This window comes from Salvia hispanica, chromosome 2, assembly GCF_023119035.1.
Source record: "Salvia hispanica cultivar TCC Black 2014 chromosome 2, UniMelb_Shisp_WGS_1.0, whole genome shotgun sequence".
Lineage (NCBI taxonomy): Eukaryota > Viridiplantae > Streptophyta > Magnoliopsida > Lamiales > Lamiaceae > Salvia > Salvia hispanica.
Window position 1 is genome coordinate 12,964,438 of NC_062966.1, and position 19,202 is coordinate 12,983,639.

A 19,202-nucleotide genomic window follows, 5' to 3' on the forward strand; every position below is an offset into this window, starting at 1 on the left:
AATAAAACTGAGATACAACAACCTATAAACATTCTTTTTCACTATATTTGTATGACATCAACGGCTTACATTATATGGAAATGTAGCGTGGTAATCCTCAACCACCTCGAAAAGGGTAATATATTACTAATCTAAAAAAAAGAATGCTGCCAATTTGGCTGGACAAAAACCATACAAAAAATACAAGGCATTTTTGCACATTGAATGAATTTCCCTGCGACCCCAACTGCGGAGAAACTTTGAACAAACTAAAAAACAACATATAAAGAATAATTTTTTGTGATTTATAGAAACAAAAATTGAACAGGTTCGGACGAATTTACATTATGTGATGTCCAACCCCCCGTCATCTTGGTTCCACCACTGCCTCAGTTGTGTAAAAATTGGAAGGCATGATGCTCAAGAAGTTCTGGTGCTGGGTTCACATCTAAGAAATCCTTTATGTCGATGGAGTTGGAAAGATCGTCCACCGAGAACGGGATGCTGCATTTACATACATAGCCATGTGGGTTAATTAGCACAGCAGGGCAAAACCAGTTAACCACATGCAGCATAACAACTTTATTTCAAAACATAACGAAAAATTAATTGCATCATCAATCAATTAACAGCAACTACAAATATGCTTTTACTTCTACTTTTAACAATACAGAGAATTTATAACAAGACTCATATTTTCCTTGTAGAATCTGGATGACCAGTACCAGATTCAATTTAAAGTCCTATCTATGTACAGACAATAATCCTCTACCAGAAATAATGGGTTATGCTGAAAAACCTTAGGAATAGAGGCAAATAATTAAAAGTTAATCAATTACACCTACAGTAAAAGACAAATTAGTAGTAATAAGTAATTGCCTTCCTATGGTTGGACTTCTAGAAACACACGGTCCTTATATCAAGCTAATTATTTAAGAAAAACAGAAGTTACCTGGAACTGTCATCCAACAGGAATGAACTGCCACCTGAAGTGCTCGACTCCTCTGTCATTAGCACCTTCATACTGGTTATAACCTGTAATTGAAGTAAAAAAAAACACAGATTCACTCTAATTAGAATGCCAGCAAGATGATAGGGGAATGTAGAAGACAATGAAAATTGACTTACTTCAGGGGACACACTACGAGTATTATAGTTGTCGTCCCAGTATAATGTACATATTCTGTGGAGCTGCTGTACATTCAAAATCTGAGATGCCAATGACATTCGATGTGAGATAATATTGATGATATTTCCTATATCATATTAATTTATAACACAATTCTCTGATGAATTCTCTTGTAACCAATTCAATTATTAGTTCATTTTGTTTGTTCCTTTTCTTTTGTGCTGAATCAGATGCAGAGGTCGATGACTTACAGGACACAAATCATTGGTGATTTCATCATAAGATATTCTGTACTTCTGATGTATAACCTACAGGTAGGACCAAAACAGAAGGTTGGATAAGCGCGAGCTCCAAAAGTGTACATTAAAAGATTAATAGACCTAACAGAAAGCATACTTCAACAGAAATGAACTTACCAGGAACCCAACAGCTTGTCTTATGTGTTTCAGTTCATCCCAAGCCGAACCAGCATACTGAGAACCAGGAACATTTCAACAAGGTAGAAGAATAACAGATAGTCAGTTTTAGCCTTGAAAACTGAACGACTATTAATTTCACACCTATGTGGGAGTACCTCTTCTTTTGCTTGGCAGCACCACAACTCCAGCTCTGCCAATCCAGATTTGACATACTCCCCATTGCTGAATGTGCAGCACTCACGGCGTAATAGAAGGCTACAAGTAATATATTTGGACGTGATTAGTCATTAGTGATTCATAAACCCAATAGAAGTATACAAGGTTTCATACATAATAAAAGACTCCATAATCACCTGTGAAACAGTGATACATTTATAGACGTAAATGCTTGAGCATATATCTTCTGGATGAGAACAGGAGGAACCTGAAATGGTGAATAAATATAAGCATAATAAATCTTGCAAAAATCAGCATCAAACTTCAGCACAATTGCAGACATACAAAATTTTCTTTCAGTATGGTCAAAAGGGAGTTAAGGCAATCGATAATCCCCTGCCAGTGATTTGTTTGAGAATCTTTGCCAAAGGATCGCCCAGATCTTAGCACATTTCCTTTATAGGTTCTTGGAGCCTGAGTAAAAAGAGAGAACAACAAAACACTTCATATTCTGTGCTATCAACTTTCAAGTAAAGCTCACATATTATTCGATGGTCTAAATATACCTGAATGCATAAAGCAAGCAGTGAATTTAACTCCTTCTTCAAGTTGTCTCGAATAATTCCATATATCTTCTCAACATATGCAGTGAGCTGCTGCTTGAAAAGGAGGGCAGGATACTTGGCTTCAACTTGGCGCACTGTATCCAGTGCTGCTGCAGCAGCAGCAAGGCTGACCGTTGAAGGTGAAGAACGGAAACCCTGTAAACAAAGTATTTATATTATTCAAGTCATCCAATAGTACCATCACTCATATGGAAAATCAAAAAGAAAATGAATACCATGGCCATCCTCCCAAACAGGGAGGTCGGCTTGACAGGAGTTGCAGCAGCTGCACCAGCAGGTTTTAGACTTTTTTGGAGTAAGAACAGCAAATTAGAGGTGTTTGACAACCAGTAAGCCATATGATCATTGCTCTCTTGATCCTGCAGTCAGTTCATGCTCAATGATTTCACAACTCTTCAAAAGTAGCTAATGAAACTAGAACAAACTATTTCAGTTAAATTCTCCAAAATATTTGTGAACCTAGACAGATTTGTCCTGAATAAGGCATGACTGCATGTACAATTAAATATGTTATAGAATACGAGTATTCCACATTGGTTGTGTGACATAGTCTAGCTGAGTCTCTTGTACTATATAATATATAAATATATATATATATATATATATATATATATATGTGGCCTATGTTGAGTAATGAAATACACACCTAAAACTCTTCTCTACTATGTCTATATACTTCTCCACATATAGCTATATTTTATTGTTCTACAAAACAGATATGCCATCCACACCCCTCAACTTGACTAAAAGAAAGATAATACTAATAATAGTATTAAACCAAAAGTTACCTCTATCATAGAATGAACATTAAAACTTTATTGCAAATAACACCCAATTGTGTAGGAGCGTATTAGACAATTTTGACTACACATTCAAGCAAAATGATCATCCCCCATCCCAATTAATATATCACTGAACACAAGACCACTTACCTCAATAGCTGAACCAATCATCTGAATGAGACGATCAAACACACTGGTTCGCTCTGCTTCAAATGATCTCCAGTGTAAAAGAGACTTGTATATTGTGAAAGCAGCAACAGGTTTTCCTTGACTGAATCCCACATCTTTTACCACGCATTCCATGAGAGTATCAACATCCTCCTGTATCAAAATTTGCAATTATTAAAATCTGTAGATAACAACTTATAATGTATGATTTATGAAGAACATCTCAAAATTATAGCAAAACACACAGGCTGTTGACGGTCAGATGGCGGTCTCCTTGGTTTGCTGTCAGGGGTTTCATAAGCTTTTGCTGGGGATTGTGGTAAATCCTGTGTCAATTATGCAGTGGCCAGTAAAGATATCACATTCAAGATAAAGTAAATAGCAAAAAAGATAGATGCAGGGTGAGTTCATGCTCAATCAAATTCCATATTATTTTCCAGGGGAAAAAAGGAACAGTACATTGGCTCTGATTGTGTCGCTAGCATGGTGCCCATTTTGCAATACCTGCACATAAGTTTAAGGAAATAGTCTGAGATCAAGCATGCGCATAACAGAAAGTCAATTAACCCAAACAATTAACCCACCTTGTTACCAAACTCTGATGGAGGTCCTGCCACTCCTTTAGAAGCGGTCAACAAGGTTTGCTGCCGAAGAATTTTGTTCTCAGTTTCCATGTCAGAGATCTTCTCCTGAAGACTGCACCGCATAAAGAAAAAATTAATTTTGCAACAAATTTATGTATGCAAATATGAGCACATGGCTTTGCTCCAAAAGAATAGAAGCCTGACACAAGGAATATCTAATTTTCACACAAATATAACCTTGAAAAGACAGTTAAAAATATAATTTCAGAACAATATGCATGCAAATATGAGTACATGGCTTTGCTTCAAAAGAAAAGAAGCCTAACGCAAAGAATATCTAATTTTGACACAAATATAACCTTGAAAAGACATTTAAAAAATACTAACGTATGCATATTAGTCTTCAACTTCACTATCAATGATTCTGCGTCCATGGCTTGCTTCAACCTCTCCTCACTAAGTTTATTTGTCTCTTCATATTTCTTCTCTGTTTCAACTATTTTGGATTCCAGAGAGCTAACCAGGGCCTGCATGAGAAGATGCAACCATAAAAAGTGGCATCACCGCATCATTCATTACTTATGAGTTATGACTGAACAGTGCAAGCACAAACATTTAGACCAGCTTACCTTAAGTTTTTCATTTTCAGCACTGAGTTTATCCATCATTTCATGATCTATCACCGGAATCTCCTGAATTACAGGTACTTGCTCAGCAGCCCTTTTTGAAACTTCCTTTTCCTTCAACAGCATGTCTTTTGTTTCTTTGAACTGTAGCTGAAGCTCTTTCAGAGCTGTTTGCAGTTTTGTGTTCTCTTTTATTTTTGCCTCTTCTAGGTCAGTCTATGGAAAGAATGCATGTGAAAAAAATCATAAAATAGGTTGACCTCAAATTTTCAAAGGAAGAAAAGAAAAGATGTCTTCAAATATATAACATACTCTCATTCGTTTCTCTAGTTGCAATCTCCAAGTCAATTCTTCAACTTGCTTCTCTAATTTGTTCTTGGCAGCTTGCAGAGCACCAGTTTCTCGTGCAGCCTGAATACAAGAATTGATTATGAAGTGTAACATCTAATAAAAATACAGTCGCATACATGGGGATTACAATCCAACACGACAATTATGGTTATTGTGGTCTTTTCGGTTATCACTGTCACAATTATAAGAGAACAAATCTACACATGGCATATTTCAATAGACTAGGGAGAAGCAAGTTCCCCCCATTGGTTTAATTAACTTTTTTCATTTTTATTATAGATTTATGTTAATTTTTTGGTAGGGGGGGGGGGTGATTACCATCTTCAGTTTACGCAGTTCTCCACGAGCAACCTTTGACCTCCATGCACACTGTGTGGTGATTGCAGCTTTTTTCAGCTTTGTATATTCTAAACGAGCTAATAACTTGCGGCTATGACTCTGCAATCATTAATGTCATCCATCAAATCCAGATGTGGAATGAAAATGAAAATTCCTTTGCCCAAACAAACCAAAAATGATATAACAACTATATCTCAGGTGATATGTCATGAGTTAAGATACCTGGATCACAATAGCAGCTCTCGTCTCACATCTATAGCGGAGTTCATTACGAGCAGCCATTGCACGCATTCCAGTCTGAATGCAAAGGGCAGAAGAGCATATTTCTCGGAATGCTTTGCTCGCAAGATGCATCCTCAAATATTTCTGTATCTTAAGAGAAGCAACTTCTCTACGCATGCTTTCATAAACATGCCTTGTAAGTTCTCCTGGGGTAAGAAATATAGGATTTCACATGTAAGATCTTAAATATTGCGGTTTGTTATAATTGTGTCAGGTCAGAAACCAAAAACTAAAGGCTACCTCTGCATACAGATTGCATAAGTGTTGCAGACCGACGAATTAATATGAAGCTCTTACGAGCCATATAAGAACGGACTCTCCGCTGGATTATGCTTGCTGATCTTCCCAACACCTCAGTCCTCCGAGCATCCAGCTCGGCCATCTGCCCAGCCCTCAAAAACACTTTTGTTTTACCAATCTGCAAAAGCAAACTGAATTAGAGATGGTTGCAATCCACATTAAGAATTATACTGTAATTTATGTTAAACATGAATAAAAGCAATTGTATATGCAAGGGGTATTTATCATGCATCCTAAAAACCGGAAATGGGCATACAAGAATGAGACCTGTTGAAGTCCAAATGGCACATTTTTATGGTAGATCAACTTAAAAACTGAAGAATTAGAACAAGATATACACATCTATTATAAATCAAATTGGATGCACACTGAAAAACAGAGGTGTGCATGAAAAGTCACAGATATTTCCATATGACACAGTTCAATCAACTAAAAAAGACATGTATTCATGGATAGCGCATACTCCAATATAACAAATTATTGTACATGTACTTGTTTAAGGTGATGCTGAGGAAGGAGGCTTAGTCACAGATGCAGCAATGGGCATCAAAATACAAGCAGCGAACTTGAGTGCAGCATCAAGAATATTGTTTTAGCAGGAGATAATTATTTTTACGTCACTTTCTATATTTCTCTACTTATTTAGATGGCTGTGTATGATAGGTAGAATTTTATCTGTAGAATTAAATTGAAGTCTAGTTTCTACTCCGTCTATGCACAGAGTCTTTGTACTTGTACTGTACACAGAAACGTGTTATTCAATATTATTCTCTTTTACGATTTTCTTCTCTGATGTGAGAAAAGCATATTGATCCTAAAGTCTCATATACAGTGTGTCACGAACAGGGCAAGCTGAAGTCAAAAGGAAGTATGAAAAACTAATTTTGCGGCTTCAATACTTGTACTGTACACAGAAACGTGTTATTCAATATTATTCTCTTTTACGATTTTCTTCTCTGATGTGAGAAAAGCATATTGATCCTAAAGTCTCATATACAGTGTGTCACGAACAGGGCAAGCTGAAGTCAAAAGGAAGTATGAAAAACTAATTTTGCGGCTTCAATAGAATCCACAAAAAATCTCACCTTCTAGCTAAAACCACCAAGTTATACAGTAAACCTAATACTATCAAACATGAACACAATCAAAATGCCTAACTGCTTTACATGTCTTCACATCTTTTTCAACTTTAATATGGAACAAATGCATATACGGGTTATAATAAATCAACAATGCTACTAATAATCACTCTTGTACTGAATTTCTCATTCCATATTTGATCCTATGAGCAGCTAGGTGAAATGGCAAAATCTTTCAGATAAAATATTTTTTGTATATCAAACTTATTTTCATCAGATGAAGGGAATTTTAGTGAGTACAAGTAAACCAAGATCCAGAGAAATACTAACATACTACCTCCGCCCACGAAAAATAGTCATATTTTTCATTTTGGGTCTCCCACCAAAATTAGTCACTATTTATTTTTAGTAAGTTTTTTCTCTCTAATAAGGTGAGTCCTATTTCCCTATAACAACACTTCAACCAGTTTTTTTCTCTATCTCTCTCTTACTTTACCAATTTTGTATTAAAACTCGTGCCGTCCACAACTAAGACTACTTTTTGTGGACGGAGGTAGTATGCCATAAGCAGAAAAGTGGAAAACTTTAACCCAAATAGTTTATAACTGAGGAACTGAAAACCCTCTATCGGAGAAATGGTTCAGTACCTGATATCCATCAAGTCCTACTTTCTCCAGAAGTTTCTTGCAAGCAGCCGCCTCACCAGAACTATCATAAATAAAATGCAAGTGAAAAGGCCAACATCCATGACTATGATGGGGGGAAAGGTAAAATCATGGAAACACCTATAATACCTTCCTTTTAAGACTTCGGGTGCGAGGATGCCAAAGCGATGTACAAATTCACCGAATAGTCGTTTAGTAGGATACCCAGCACAGCTGATCCTAATTGCTTCCATAACACCCTGGTTTGAGAGGCAACTATTCATATATAAAACCAAGTTTGCACAAACCAAGAAACCAACACATAGAATTAAAACAAGTATTACCCCACATCGCAGTTGTTGCAGGACATTATGATTCTCAAATATCGCAGGCTTAAGAAGGTTGTTTGGCTTCACACAACGAATATAATGAGGTTCAGTTGAACTCAAAGTTTCAAGAAGAGATTGTAATTGTTGCTGCGAGAAGAATCAACAGAAGAAAACTTAGCATCTTTATGTAACATACAAAAAGGATGAGACTCAAAAATGGAAATTAAATAAATAAATAAAGCAATTTGATACCTTAAATCTTGAGCCAATAGAAGAGAATTTTGACTGTTTAGAGGACTCCTCATCTGATACTGGGAACAGGCCCGAAACAAAGGAACATTCAGAAGCATTCAGGAGCGCCTGATGCTCCCCAATTACATAATCCTTGTTTTTGTCCAGAAACAACTCAGTTTGATAGGTTACCTGACAAAAAAAACTTTCTTGTAAACCAGAACTTCAGCAGAGTCTTGCTCAGTGAATCCGCACACATTTTCACGTAAAATGCTTAGGAACACATAGTTGAAACTCACATCACCAGCGTAATGGCAAATGGTAAAATCTGAACGAGCTAACTTGGGCTTGCTGAAGCGTTTATGGCTCTTAAACTCCCGGTACAGACTTTCAGCAAATGTTTCATGAGTTGAACGAGGCAGCATGCTGCAAGACAGACAAAGAAGGAATTATTATTATCTGCAGTAACAGGTCAATGAATATTTAAAAGAGTCCCTATAAGATATAAAGTTACCAGGCTTGATCAAGAAGTGCAATAATGCCACCCCTCTTCTGCAAAATTCAAAGAATATCCATGCATATTAGGGAACAAGTTTATGTGAGTTGACTATAGAGCAGAGTTGGCATCAATAATATCAAAATTTCTATCTAAAATCCATAAACATAAACTATTTTAGAAATTTTCAAACATGTGTCATGTGAAATAATTTTACTTTCTTTCAAAATATAAAACATCTTCCTAACTGACGGCACGTCCTTATTAACAAAAACATAGTTAGCATTTAGCAATTTACCTGGAGAAAACCACAACAAAGAATAGATGAATAAATGCAACAGCTTATAAGCAAGTAAATGAACATCTCGGAACAAAAACTGTATATTTAGTTGTAGCAAAATAAACTCAACCTTCTCAATCATATCTAAAATATCTTGATTGTCAATGAACTCAATATAGCTCCAATTTATTTCTTCTCTTGTATACTCTTCTTGCTCCATTTTGAAAACATGCTGAAAAGTAAGGTACAACAGATAAATATGTCAAGAGTAAAACTATCAATAAGCACAGAAAAAAAAAACAAAAAAAAAACAAAAAAAAAAGGAAAAAGGAAAAATTAGCTACCTGGTTAAAGTGCTGCTGAAGCTTCTCATTAGTCAAGTTTATGCAAAATTGTTCGAAGCTGAGGAGGTAAAAAAGTATATATTTAAGATAAAGATACAGAGAAAAAAGTTGTACTTAATCACATTGTTGGTCAAAGAAACACTGCATTTAAGAGCAACTATTTAAAAGGTTCGATAGTCAAGACTAGGCATCGTCCAATTAACATATAGTGGTCTTCTGGACTACCCTATCCAAAATGGTAAAGCCTCCAGAAAATACACAAGTAAACCCCTCACTAAACAACCTACTGACCAGGACATACTATGAAACCATCATCATCACATAATATAATAAGAGAATCAGAAACCTAATATGAACCACAAATCCGCATCCTAATCCCCCAACCATCCCTAATCTCCAAATTCAACAGTTTCTTTTGTTACAGTAAAATCAAGAAACCAAATAGCTCTTAAATGATTTGCCATGAGCATTATGTATGGCACACCACTAGCATAAGGAGAGGAACCAATATTCAGGTACATATTTGTGGAGCAGCATTTATTATCATGGATTTATATTATGTAAGCAACAGAGGGATACCATTATGGGTTCTAAATTTTCAGGAGAAACTATGACTTAATATAAAGAAGCTACAAAATAACAAAAGATAGGATATACAGTACGTAAGACTGCCTTGGCCTCCAGTTGTGTGTGCGCTGTGTGGTATCTAAGATGTTGATCATTCAGTTGAAAAAATGTAGAAACAAAGGACAAGACACAATCTCGCTTAAAATACTCCTAGTTGTCTCAATCCACTCTCACTTGAAATACCCTCTTGAATTTTTGGACCCCCAAAAACCTATATAAACCCTGTATCATCAAAGCTCAAACATATATCATCACTCTAATTGGACCCACCATTAACACCATATTCTTTATTTACATCCACGAAGTTACAATGAGGCCCACATATACATGATAGAAAAGGTCTGACAAATTCTTGTTTCTAACCCAGTAAACATTGTCAATCAAGACTGTTCCTTTCCACACAAAAAGCAAAAACAAACACATACACTTACTGGAAGTATCAAATAGTATGAATAAAGGCTAAAATGAAAGCACAACGCCAAAATTTTAGAGGCAATAAACCCTGAGTAACTTTCTTTCTGACACCCACCACAGTACCACCCTAGTGACTAATGAGAAAGACAGGGACTGGTCGGTAATCAACTAAAACTATGCTACTTTTGGCTAGTGGGTACATCTCAGTTAAACTGACGAAATGGATCACACCAGGTCAACAATGAAGACACAGCGTACCAGTTAAGCACCTGTTAGTCTTGAAACTCTCAAATCCATAAATATCCAGCACCCCTATTAAATACTTTGAATTTTTATCTTGGCCGATTGAAACATTAATGGTGTCAACAAGCCTGCAGATAACGGTAAAAGATAGTAAGTATCACTGCAACAAATCTGAGTAAGAAGGACAAGCCCCATCCGTTTAAGGTTTCTTATTGATGCTCGTCTCTTTAAAAACAGAGGTGACACTTACCAGTCAAACAGCCTTGAGTAGACAACTTTGGCCAAAGCATCTCTCCTAGAAGCAGCAGTCTTTGGATCCACATCCGTAATTATGGACTCATCACGAGTCGTAATAACTTTCTTGCAAAGCGAGTCCTCCAAAGCTTTCGCATCACACCTACAAAATGCTGCTTGCTTAAAAGAAGAAAATCCCGGATGAAAAATAAAAACCGAAGTGACAACTCGTCCTGTCAGTTAAAGGCTTGAAGAAGGCGAATTACATGAAAAGTTCAGCAGATGTTCTTAAATGAAACCAAGACTTTTCATCTTTAGGTGTGGATGAGTCAATTTCTCTTCCCTTAGCAAATTCAATGTTCCCAAGGTGGAGAATTGCAGCAATGACTCGAAATATGGCATCCTGTAGCATTAATTTAAGAGAAGAACGAAAGAGCAGAGTCAAATATAGCACATATTAAATAAATAGTATGACATCTTAAAACACTCAGGTTAATTAATACCTGTTCCTGAACACTGATTCCCACAGTATCCATTGCTTTCCTTGTTGCTATATATTCTTTGGCATCATCAACTCCATCAAGCTCAAAGCAATTTGTCTGGTTCAAATAATGAAATGTTCTTGGGTTTCCCAACTTGTACTTTTGAACTTCCTGAGAATGTTGGAAGCAAATGGGATCTAATCATCAAAAACATTGAGCTCCAAGCGAACATCAATAGAAGATTGGTTGGGTAACTATTAATCCCTCCGTCCCTGAAATTTTGTCACATTTTTCCATTTCCGTCCGTCCCACAAAAATTTGTCACATTTCACTTTTTACCATTTTTGGTAATGGACCCCACATTCCACTAACTTATTCCCACTCAAATTTTATTATAAAACTACTTTAAAAGTAGGACCACATCCTACCAACTTTTTAAACTCACTTTCCATTACATTTCTTAAAACCCGTGCCCGGTCAAACTGTGACATTATTAAAGGGATGGAAGGAGTAATATAAACAAGATCATCAAGCTTTACATTTTAGTACAAAATCATGAAATATGGCAAGGGGACGTAACAACAACCATAATGGTCCAATTACCTCTTGTGGTGCAGCACACAGCATATAGAAACAGTGATAGTTTCTCTCAGGATCAGACAATTGACAAACACGAGATCTTTCAAGCAAATATGTTCTGACAGCAGCACCAGAGATTCTACCTCTTTGATCAAACTGAAGTTCGACAAACTTACCGAAACGACTACAATTTGCATCATGGGTGCATAAGTGATTAGTTGCAATGATGCATAAAATAAAAGTTACATATTGAACAAAATAGAGACCAAAAGAATATCAGTACCTTGAATTATTATTTCTCACTGTCTTTGCATTACCAAAAGCCTCAAGAACAGGATTTGACTGCAAGAAAAATCACCAAATATATGCAACAATGATGAGGTCATGTGCTCAGACACCAAAACCAGGATCATTACAACCATTATTGGTGCATCTAACATGATGAAGCAGTTATTACCTCAAGAACTTGTTGCTCTACTGACCTTCCTTCTCCCGCAGATCGTCCTCCCATGTAAGCAAGGTATCGCATAAGCAACTTTGTGCTTTCTGTTTTACCTGCCCCACTCTCACCGCTAACCAAAATTGCTTGACTCTTTCCATCATTTATCATAAGCCTGTTCGTAAATTGGTCTTGTCAATAATGAGATACATCAATGGACAAGCTGGCATCAATCAAAGCACTGCACACCTGTAAGCAGCATCTGCAACAGCGAATGGATGTGGACTCAGCTCACCGAAGGCCGCTCCTTTATATTGTTCCATCATATGACTATCATAGAGATGAGGCAATCTTTGAAATGGATTAACAGCAATCAATATACTGCCAGTGTATGTCTGAAGAGTGAGAAAATTGGTTTCAATTATACTGGGCAAGCTTTACCAAAGATACAACTATGGTGCAAAGATCTATCATATGATGAACAAATAAACACTGAACTCACATATATCTCGTTGATGTCATATCTAGATTTTAAATTCTGTAGAACTCCAGGTTCATGCAAATATGCTAACTTTGTCATATCATCCACCCCACAAGATGGAGAATCAGCATCTTTGGGATAGACATTAGAAGACCTAACAACAACCTGCAGAAAAAGTCAACAAGTACATTTTTATATAAATCATTAAATTAGTGGATCGAGAAATATGAAGTGTTATAAAAGAAAAGAGACGAGTTAGTTTGTTTTACTGCATGAAAAGCAATATAAACAAGAACAATGTTTCTTCAAACTAAACGAAAAAGGGCAAGCAATGGGAACTAAAAATCTTCTTCCAGAGACTAACATTTTTAGATGACAAAAAACTAATGATGACTGACCGTATTCCCTGATGTACAAAGGACTGTGATGTCTTCACCATTGACTGCAACAACTTCTCCATCGATCCAGGCTTCATTAGGATCCTCCACCCAGACAAGAGAGCCCACTCCTGTAGCAGTTGAAGCAACCTACAGCATTGAACAGCATTCAGCCTTTAGAATGATTCTGACATGACACGCAATTTAACAGAATCCCTTTCACTCATTTAGAACGCTTCTATACAGTTGAAACTCACATCAAACTATGAAAGTCCATATTTTATTCTAAAAACCTGTTACCAGACTCATTAATTTATGTTTTAGGACTCGCTGCAACACAAATACTATAAACCATGAAGCCCATATTCAATTTCAAATCGCCTGTTCCAGACTCGTGAAAATCAAGGTTACAAGCTGCATGCAGCATAAACATCTTGCTCTCAAATGGATACCTTCCTTTGTAGCCAACCACATGTTGGAGAAAATTGCATTTTTTTTCTTCAGTTTAATGTGGATGCCAGGCATTGAACAGTTGACAAGTCAATTTACAGTTTTACAAAACGACGTGGTATCAAATGAATGAAACATTCCCATACCTTGAATTGAGGTTAGCAACCATAAGTCCAAAAGATAAGATAAATTAGAAATTTTCAATGGAAAAGGAATGAGTGGGGATCAAACACATCCATTCCATCTTCACTTGGAAATCCTCAAAAGATTCAAATGTACACATTGATTTCATAAATTATAATCAAAACGCAAATACAGCAATAAGATGGCAAACAAACTAGCATTCTACGCAGGAACAGCAAATCATCCCTTGCATTCGGTCAACTAGCCAAGTCATTAACGGGAAAATCAGACACAGAAGGAAACAAAATGATAAATTCAATAAAAACAGATCAATTCAAGTTATCGATAACAAATAACGTTTTTTCCAAAAAACTCGGCACAACCCCTTCAACAACAACCCAACAAATCAGAAATAAAAAAAAGATATTACTAATTCATTACCATTGTGCTGCAACAACTTCAACCAGATCAGAAACTCCAGTTCCACCTCGATCAGCGCAGCCAATCCTCAGCCAAATATCAATAAAGAAATGAACAACACTTGACAAAATCAGATCAAACACACCTCTGCAATTCCAACTTAAGAGAATGCAGAATCTAACACCAAATCACTTCAATCTACAAACTCTCTCCAACAAATTATTTTGCACAAGCTCTTCAATTCATTCACATATGCCAGCCAAAAAATATAAATGGGGAAAAAACTAAGATCTGACAGCAAAATGAGCTTTGTTTAGTCACCGCTCCGATTTTTCAAATGAAAAGTGGAAAAATCGAAAGAGGCGTTCAGCTTTGAATATGTATTAAGAAACAACAAAAGAGAGAGATAAATAGAAACAATATTAAACCCCTTGTTTAATTAGCAGTGCAAGTAAACGTAAAGTGAATTTTTTTTTTTTTTTTCCTTTTCTTTTTCAGAGGAAAGTCTTACTCTTCTATCGCACGTTGTTCGGGATTTGGTCTTTTTCCTGCTTTATTCGCTTATTAATTATCGAATTCTGTAATTACTGAATTACTAATTGCCTAAGGTTAATTATCTAAAATGGTCTATAATTCCGTAAATACCCTTCCTATATCCTCCTTATTACGATACCAATTAAGACAAACGCGGAAACTAATTATATTGTTGTGGGGCCAACCCTGCCGCTGTTTACGGTTAATTGAACTCACGCGCCCCACGCCCTTCCAACTAAATGGAATATTCCTATTTTTAGAATTAATTTTGCCTCTTCTTGTCATTTTCATTTTAAATTTCATCGTTTTCAATTTCGATTTCAGATTTTGTAAGAACGAATATTGGAAGACTAGTTTGGTTTTTCCATTTCTTATTCTTTCAATTTCAATTACTACAAATAAACGTTGCAGCTTCAGAAAATTGTAGATTATCATTTTACAAAATATATTTGTTATTGCTTAGTTCTATTTCAAATCTTTCTAGCCTCAGTGTTTGTTTTATGACATTATTTTCTCAATTTCATATGTCCGCATTTGATAATCAAAATCAAGCAATAAACTGTCATTTCTGTCTCCTATCGTATAAAATTTTGTAAATTTACTAGTAGATCAGTCAAAAGATAAAATGAAATTCTACTTTGTTGATCAGATTTTAATATTGCAAATGAGGAAAATAAACCAATTATATATCGAGTCAAGCCTTTAAAATAAGATTTTCCATATTAAGCAAAATCTGAGTTAACATTTAATTGCACATGTAGTCCAAAGTAACTAAACATTTGGTTTTTTCCACATTTTTAGGATGAATATGTTGAAAATACGCATTAAATTAATTATGTTGTACAATTATTTTGCGTAGTGAGTTTGGTGGATTTCGTATATTTTGCTAATCTGATCATTGTGATTGTCATTTTTAATTACACGAATGCTAATAGTATCAACCCCTCTAAATTAAATATTTGGTTTTTTCCCTCAAAATCTTATTTTCCAATAGTAGTACCAAATAGTAGAATTTTGTAAATTTACTGGAAAAAAGATAAAATGCAATCCCGACTTTGATAATTAGATTTTAATATTGCAATTATAGTTTACTACTGTAGCAAGTCAAGGTTTAAAATTAGATTTTTCATACATTAGCAAAATCTGATTTAAAATATACTTGTACATATAGTCCAGAGCAGTATTTGTTTTTTCCCACATTTTTTGGATAATCATATGCTGATAGCTGAATATGTCGAAAATATTGCGTTGTACTATATTCTAGTAGTATTATTTTTTAAGTATAGTGGGTTTGGTGGATTTCATAATTTTTTTAATGCGATCACTGTAATTGTAATGTTGGATTACTCAAGTGCAAGTAGTATCAAGTTATCAACCCCTCAAATTGAATATATAATTATCTGCATGACTTTCTATACCAATGCGCAAAATTTAATACTCCTATGGGCTATGAATATGATATTCAATTATAATTCATGATTATAAAGGTGATAGTTATGCTCTGAAAAAATGATACTCATACTTTTGTAGCCCAAAATACATTAAACATTATTTATATTTGCAAAATGCCCATTTATATTTTGGAATTACCTTTTTCCCTTGCCTTGTATTAAATTTCTTACATAAAATAATAAATATGTTAATAAATTGAAAGAACACAGAATCGAATACATCAAATATTGGTTTTAAGCTTTGTTTAAGGGAAAAAAATTTAGTACTTCTTTATAGTAGTATATATCTTTTTCATGCATTAGGCCGCACTACTGATCATTAGTGTTATAAAACCTAATAATTTAATTAGATGGAATTATATTTAGTTATTCACCTATTCACACACATTTGAAGTGATTTAAAACATCAACCTATTAATTAAAAAAAATCGCTTTGTCATCTTCAAAATTAGTTTTTGTAACTATTTTTCATCATGTCCATGTCCAGTCCATCTTCAAAACTTAGATTTTTTTTTATGAATTTATATCATGTCCATTTTCGTATATCGTGTGTATTTATGTGTATCTGTGACTAGTAAAAGCAATCAGTATAATATCTATACTATTGTATTATTGCCTTTTGCCTATATATGTATTTATGTATATAAATTGCTAAATAATGGAATACTTATACTTTGACCTCATATGCATTTTAACATGGAGTTTAAGAGTTTCCAATAATGTTTCGTCCAAGTGATTTCTATACTCAAATTGTTTGGGTTTCAAATAAATACAATTGGAGATTTTCGTTAAATGGGTTGAATAAATAAGATTATTATGATAAAGTGGGATTGGATTATATATTTTCATTAATTCTTTGGATCAGTTCATTATTATGTGTGATAATAAACTGGAGAATTATGAGAGAAAAGCAAAAATAGAAAATAAACAGATTTTGGTCATAATCTAGCAAAAATGCATATATGAGTAGGGCATGCATACCCATCTTACAGTTGTAGAGGGACTTAAATTTAAGAAATAAATAAAGAAAAATAGTAGTACAAAATTATAACATAAATTGGTTTGATAAAAGAAGAAAAAATGTCAAAATGAGAAACAGAAAGTACCAAAAAATAATTCAAAAGGTTATAATAACATAAATTAAGTTTTAAGTTACATTAATATTGTACTACTAGTTTTGAAGTGTATTAAAGATATTATTGAGTATAACAAAATTTATTAAAAAACATGAATAATAAAAACATTTTTGTAATAATAAAACTTCATTAAAAAACCCCAAAAATAACATTACAAATTCCAAAAAAAATTAGTACAACTTACTAATTTAAATCCTACTAACATTTAAGAGTAAATAATGTAAATTCTAAAAATAAAAAATCACATTAAAAATTACTCCTCCACCCACTCAAGTTGTCCACATTCTTAAGTGGCACGAGATTTTAGGAGAAGTTGTTTGGTGTTACTCCCCCGTGTGCTCTTGCCGCCGACAAGCGCATGAGCACAAAGGCGAGCTCTTCGCAGCTGCAGCGCTGCGAATGTTCTTAATAAAGTTCATACCAACAAAATTTTACATCTACCCCTATATAATAATACAGGGCATTAATTTTCTTCTTGATAAGGTTAAATGAAATGAAGGTATAAATGGAACGAAGATCGGACTGAAATGACGATTTCTTCGTATTTATAGTACACTCCAATCTTTGATTTTATCATATAACCATTTCATTTCATTATACTACCAGTCAAATATAGATGAAATGGAAATAGGAACCACTATTTCATTCTCTACTTCATTAAATCATAGTACTCACTGACGCACTGTAGTAAAGGCGTTTCATTTTAGCACTCGTTTTAAAAAAATGTTAATAAATATTAAATGAAGAGAGTGTAAAGTAAGAGATATAATAACGTAGATAATACAAGAGGAGTACTAAGAAGGGTCTAAAAGTAGTAAAAAAAATATTTTGAGATTTTTGTATCATGAGTGGACGATAATTAAATAACCAAATTACCTGTCAAGTAATAAAATATGTTAGTTATTAAGTTAAATTAAATTAAATTATTTAATCAGTCATATCGTATATCCTATGAACTAAACAACTCCAAGATATTTCTTGTGAGAGCATATTTAGCAAATGCTATTTCCTACCTGAAACGTTCCACTTATGTCTCCATTAAATATCGCATTAGATAACAATTTGCAACTGTTGAGTTAACTCTTCGCAATTACAATAGAATGTAGGCATGTTAAATTAGCATAGACAATTAATTAAGATGAACTTTAAGACTCTTTTGGGCTTTAAATAATCCATTTTTTTGAACTAATTCACTCCGAGCTTCAGCGTGTCAAGATAGACTTTGATGACCTAACTTGACCTTATTTTATCAACCAAATAGCCAAATAATTCATATAACTCATAGTCTTATCTAGACAACCAAACAAGCACAATATGATTAATCTTTTGATGAGTTTTCAAATACGGATCTATTTACCTATATTTGTTTTACAAATATATAAATTGGAACAGATCCTGTTAACATATTGATTTAATTATTTAAACAATGTATTAGGATTTAGGAGTACTTGCCTATTTGACACGTTTAATAAGCTGGCACGAGGGAAAGGGAGTTTAAAAACGTGGGCACAACTCATCTCTAACTTTTCCCAATAATTAATCAATAAGTTTCTAAATAGAAAACGTAAATACGGTACTATATGATACTGTATTATATTAAAATTATTATGTATATATATTTTTAAATTACAAATATAACCTATATGCAATTGCTTACATTCATAGGAAGCACAATAGTTGTGGTTTAGTCGTATTTGTAAATTAACAATACAACCTGTATACAATTGCTAGCATTCACAACGAGCACAATAGTTATTATCAATAACTTGATTGTATAGTCCCTATATTATGGAGTATTTTCATGTCACGTATTTGTGCTTTAAGTTTATAATTGTAGGTTAAAACCGCAAGATTTTTAGGGTTTATAGTTGGTGATATGATACCCAATTTAAGTGGTTAAGTTGAGGCATTACAAAAACTCTATTTAGCAAGTGATATTGGATTCAATTTCAACTCCGTGTAGGTATTCACGAAATACTCCCTCCATCTAACAATAAATGTTTTATTCTTTATCAACTTAGGTTTAATTTAAGAAATTATTTGACTTTATAAAAGAAATTTGATAAAA

At 34.2% G+C, this 19,202-nt stretch overlaps 1 protein-coding gene across 1 annotated transcript; it reads right to left on the reverse strand.

Moving 5' to 3' along the window:
- Positions 1 to 13: 13 nt before the first annotated feature.
- LOC125203678 (myosin-6-like) lies at positions 14 to 13,179 on the reverse strand. The gene is given in 38 exon segments (XM_048102078.1): positions 14 to 483; positions 932 to 1,014; positions 1,108 to 1,188; positions 1,360 to 1,416; positions 1,525 to 1,581; positions 1,683 to 1,782; positions 1,881 to 1,951; positions 2,029 to 2,157; positions 2,250 to 2,444; positions 2,525 to 2,668; positions 3,242 to 3,412; positions 3,505 to 3,585; positions 3,719 to 3,763; positions 3,844 to 3,955; positions 4,231 to 4,370; positions 4,473 to 4,685; positions 4,782 to 4,880; positions 5,139 to 5,258; positions 5,382 to 5,587; positions 5,682 to 5,859; positions 7,468 to 7,528; positions 7,615 to 7,724; positions 7,809 to 7,940; positions 8,046 to 8,216; positions 8,324 to 8,450; positions 8,539 to 8,576; positions 8,931 to 9,032; positions 9,145 to 9,202; positions 10,455 to 10,556; positions 10,679 to 10,825; positions 10,929 to 11,065; positions 11,166 to 11,315; positions 11,748 to 11,907; positions 12,007 to 12,065; positions 12,181 to 12,337; positions 12,412 to 12,557; positions 12,665 to 12,808; positions 13,042 to 13,179. Coding segments are annotated over 38 exon segments (4,536 nt in total). The 3' UTR covers positions 14 to 368.
- Positions 13,180 to 19,202: the final 6,023 nt, after the last annotated feature.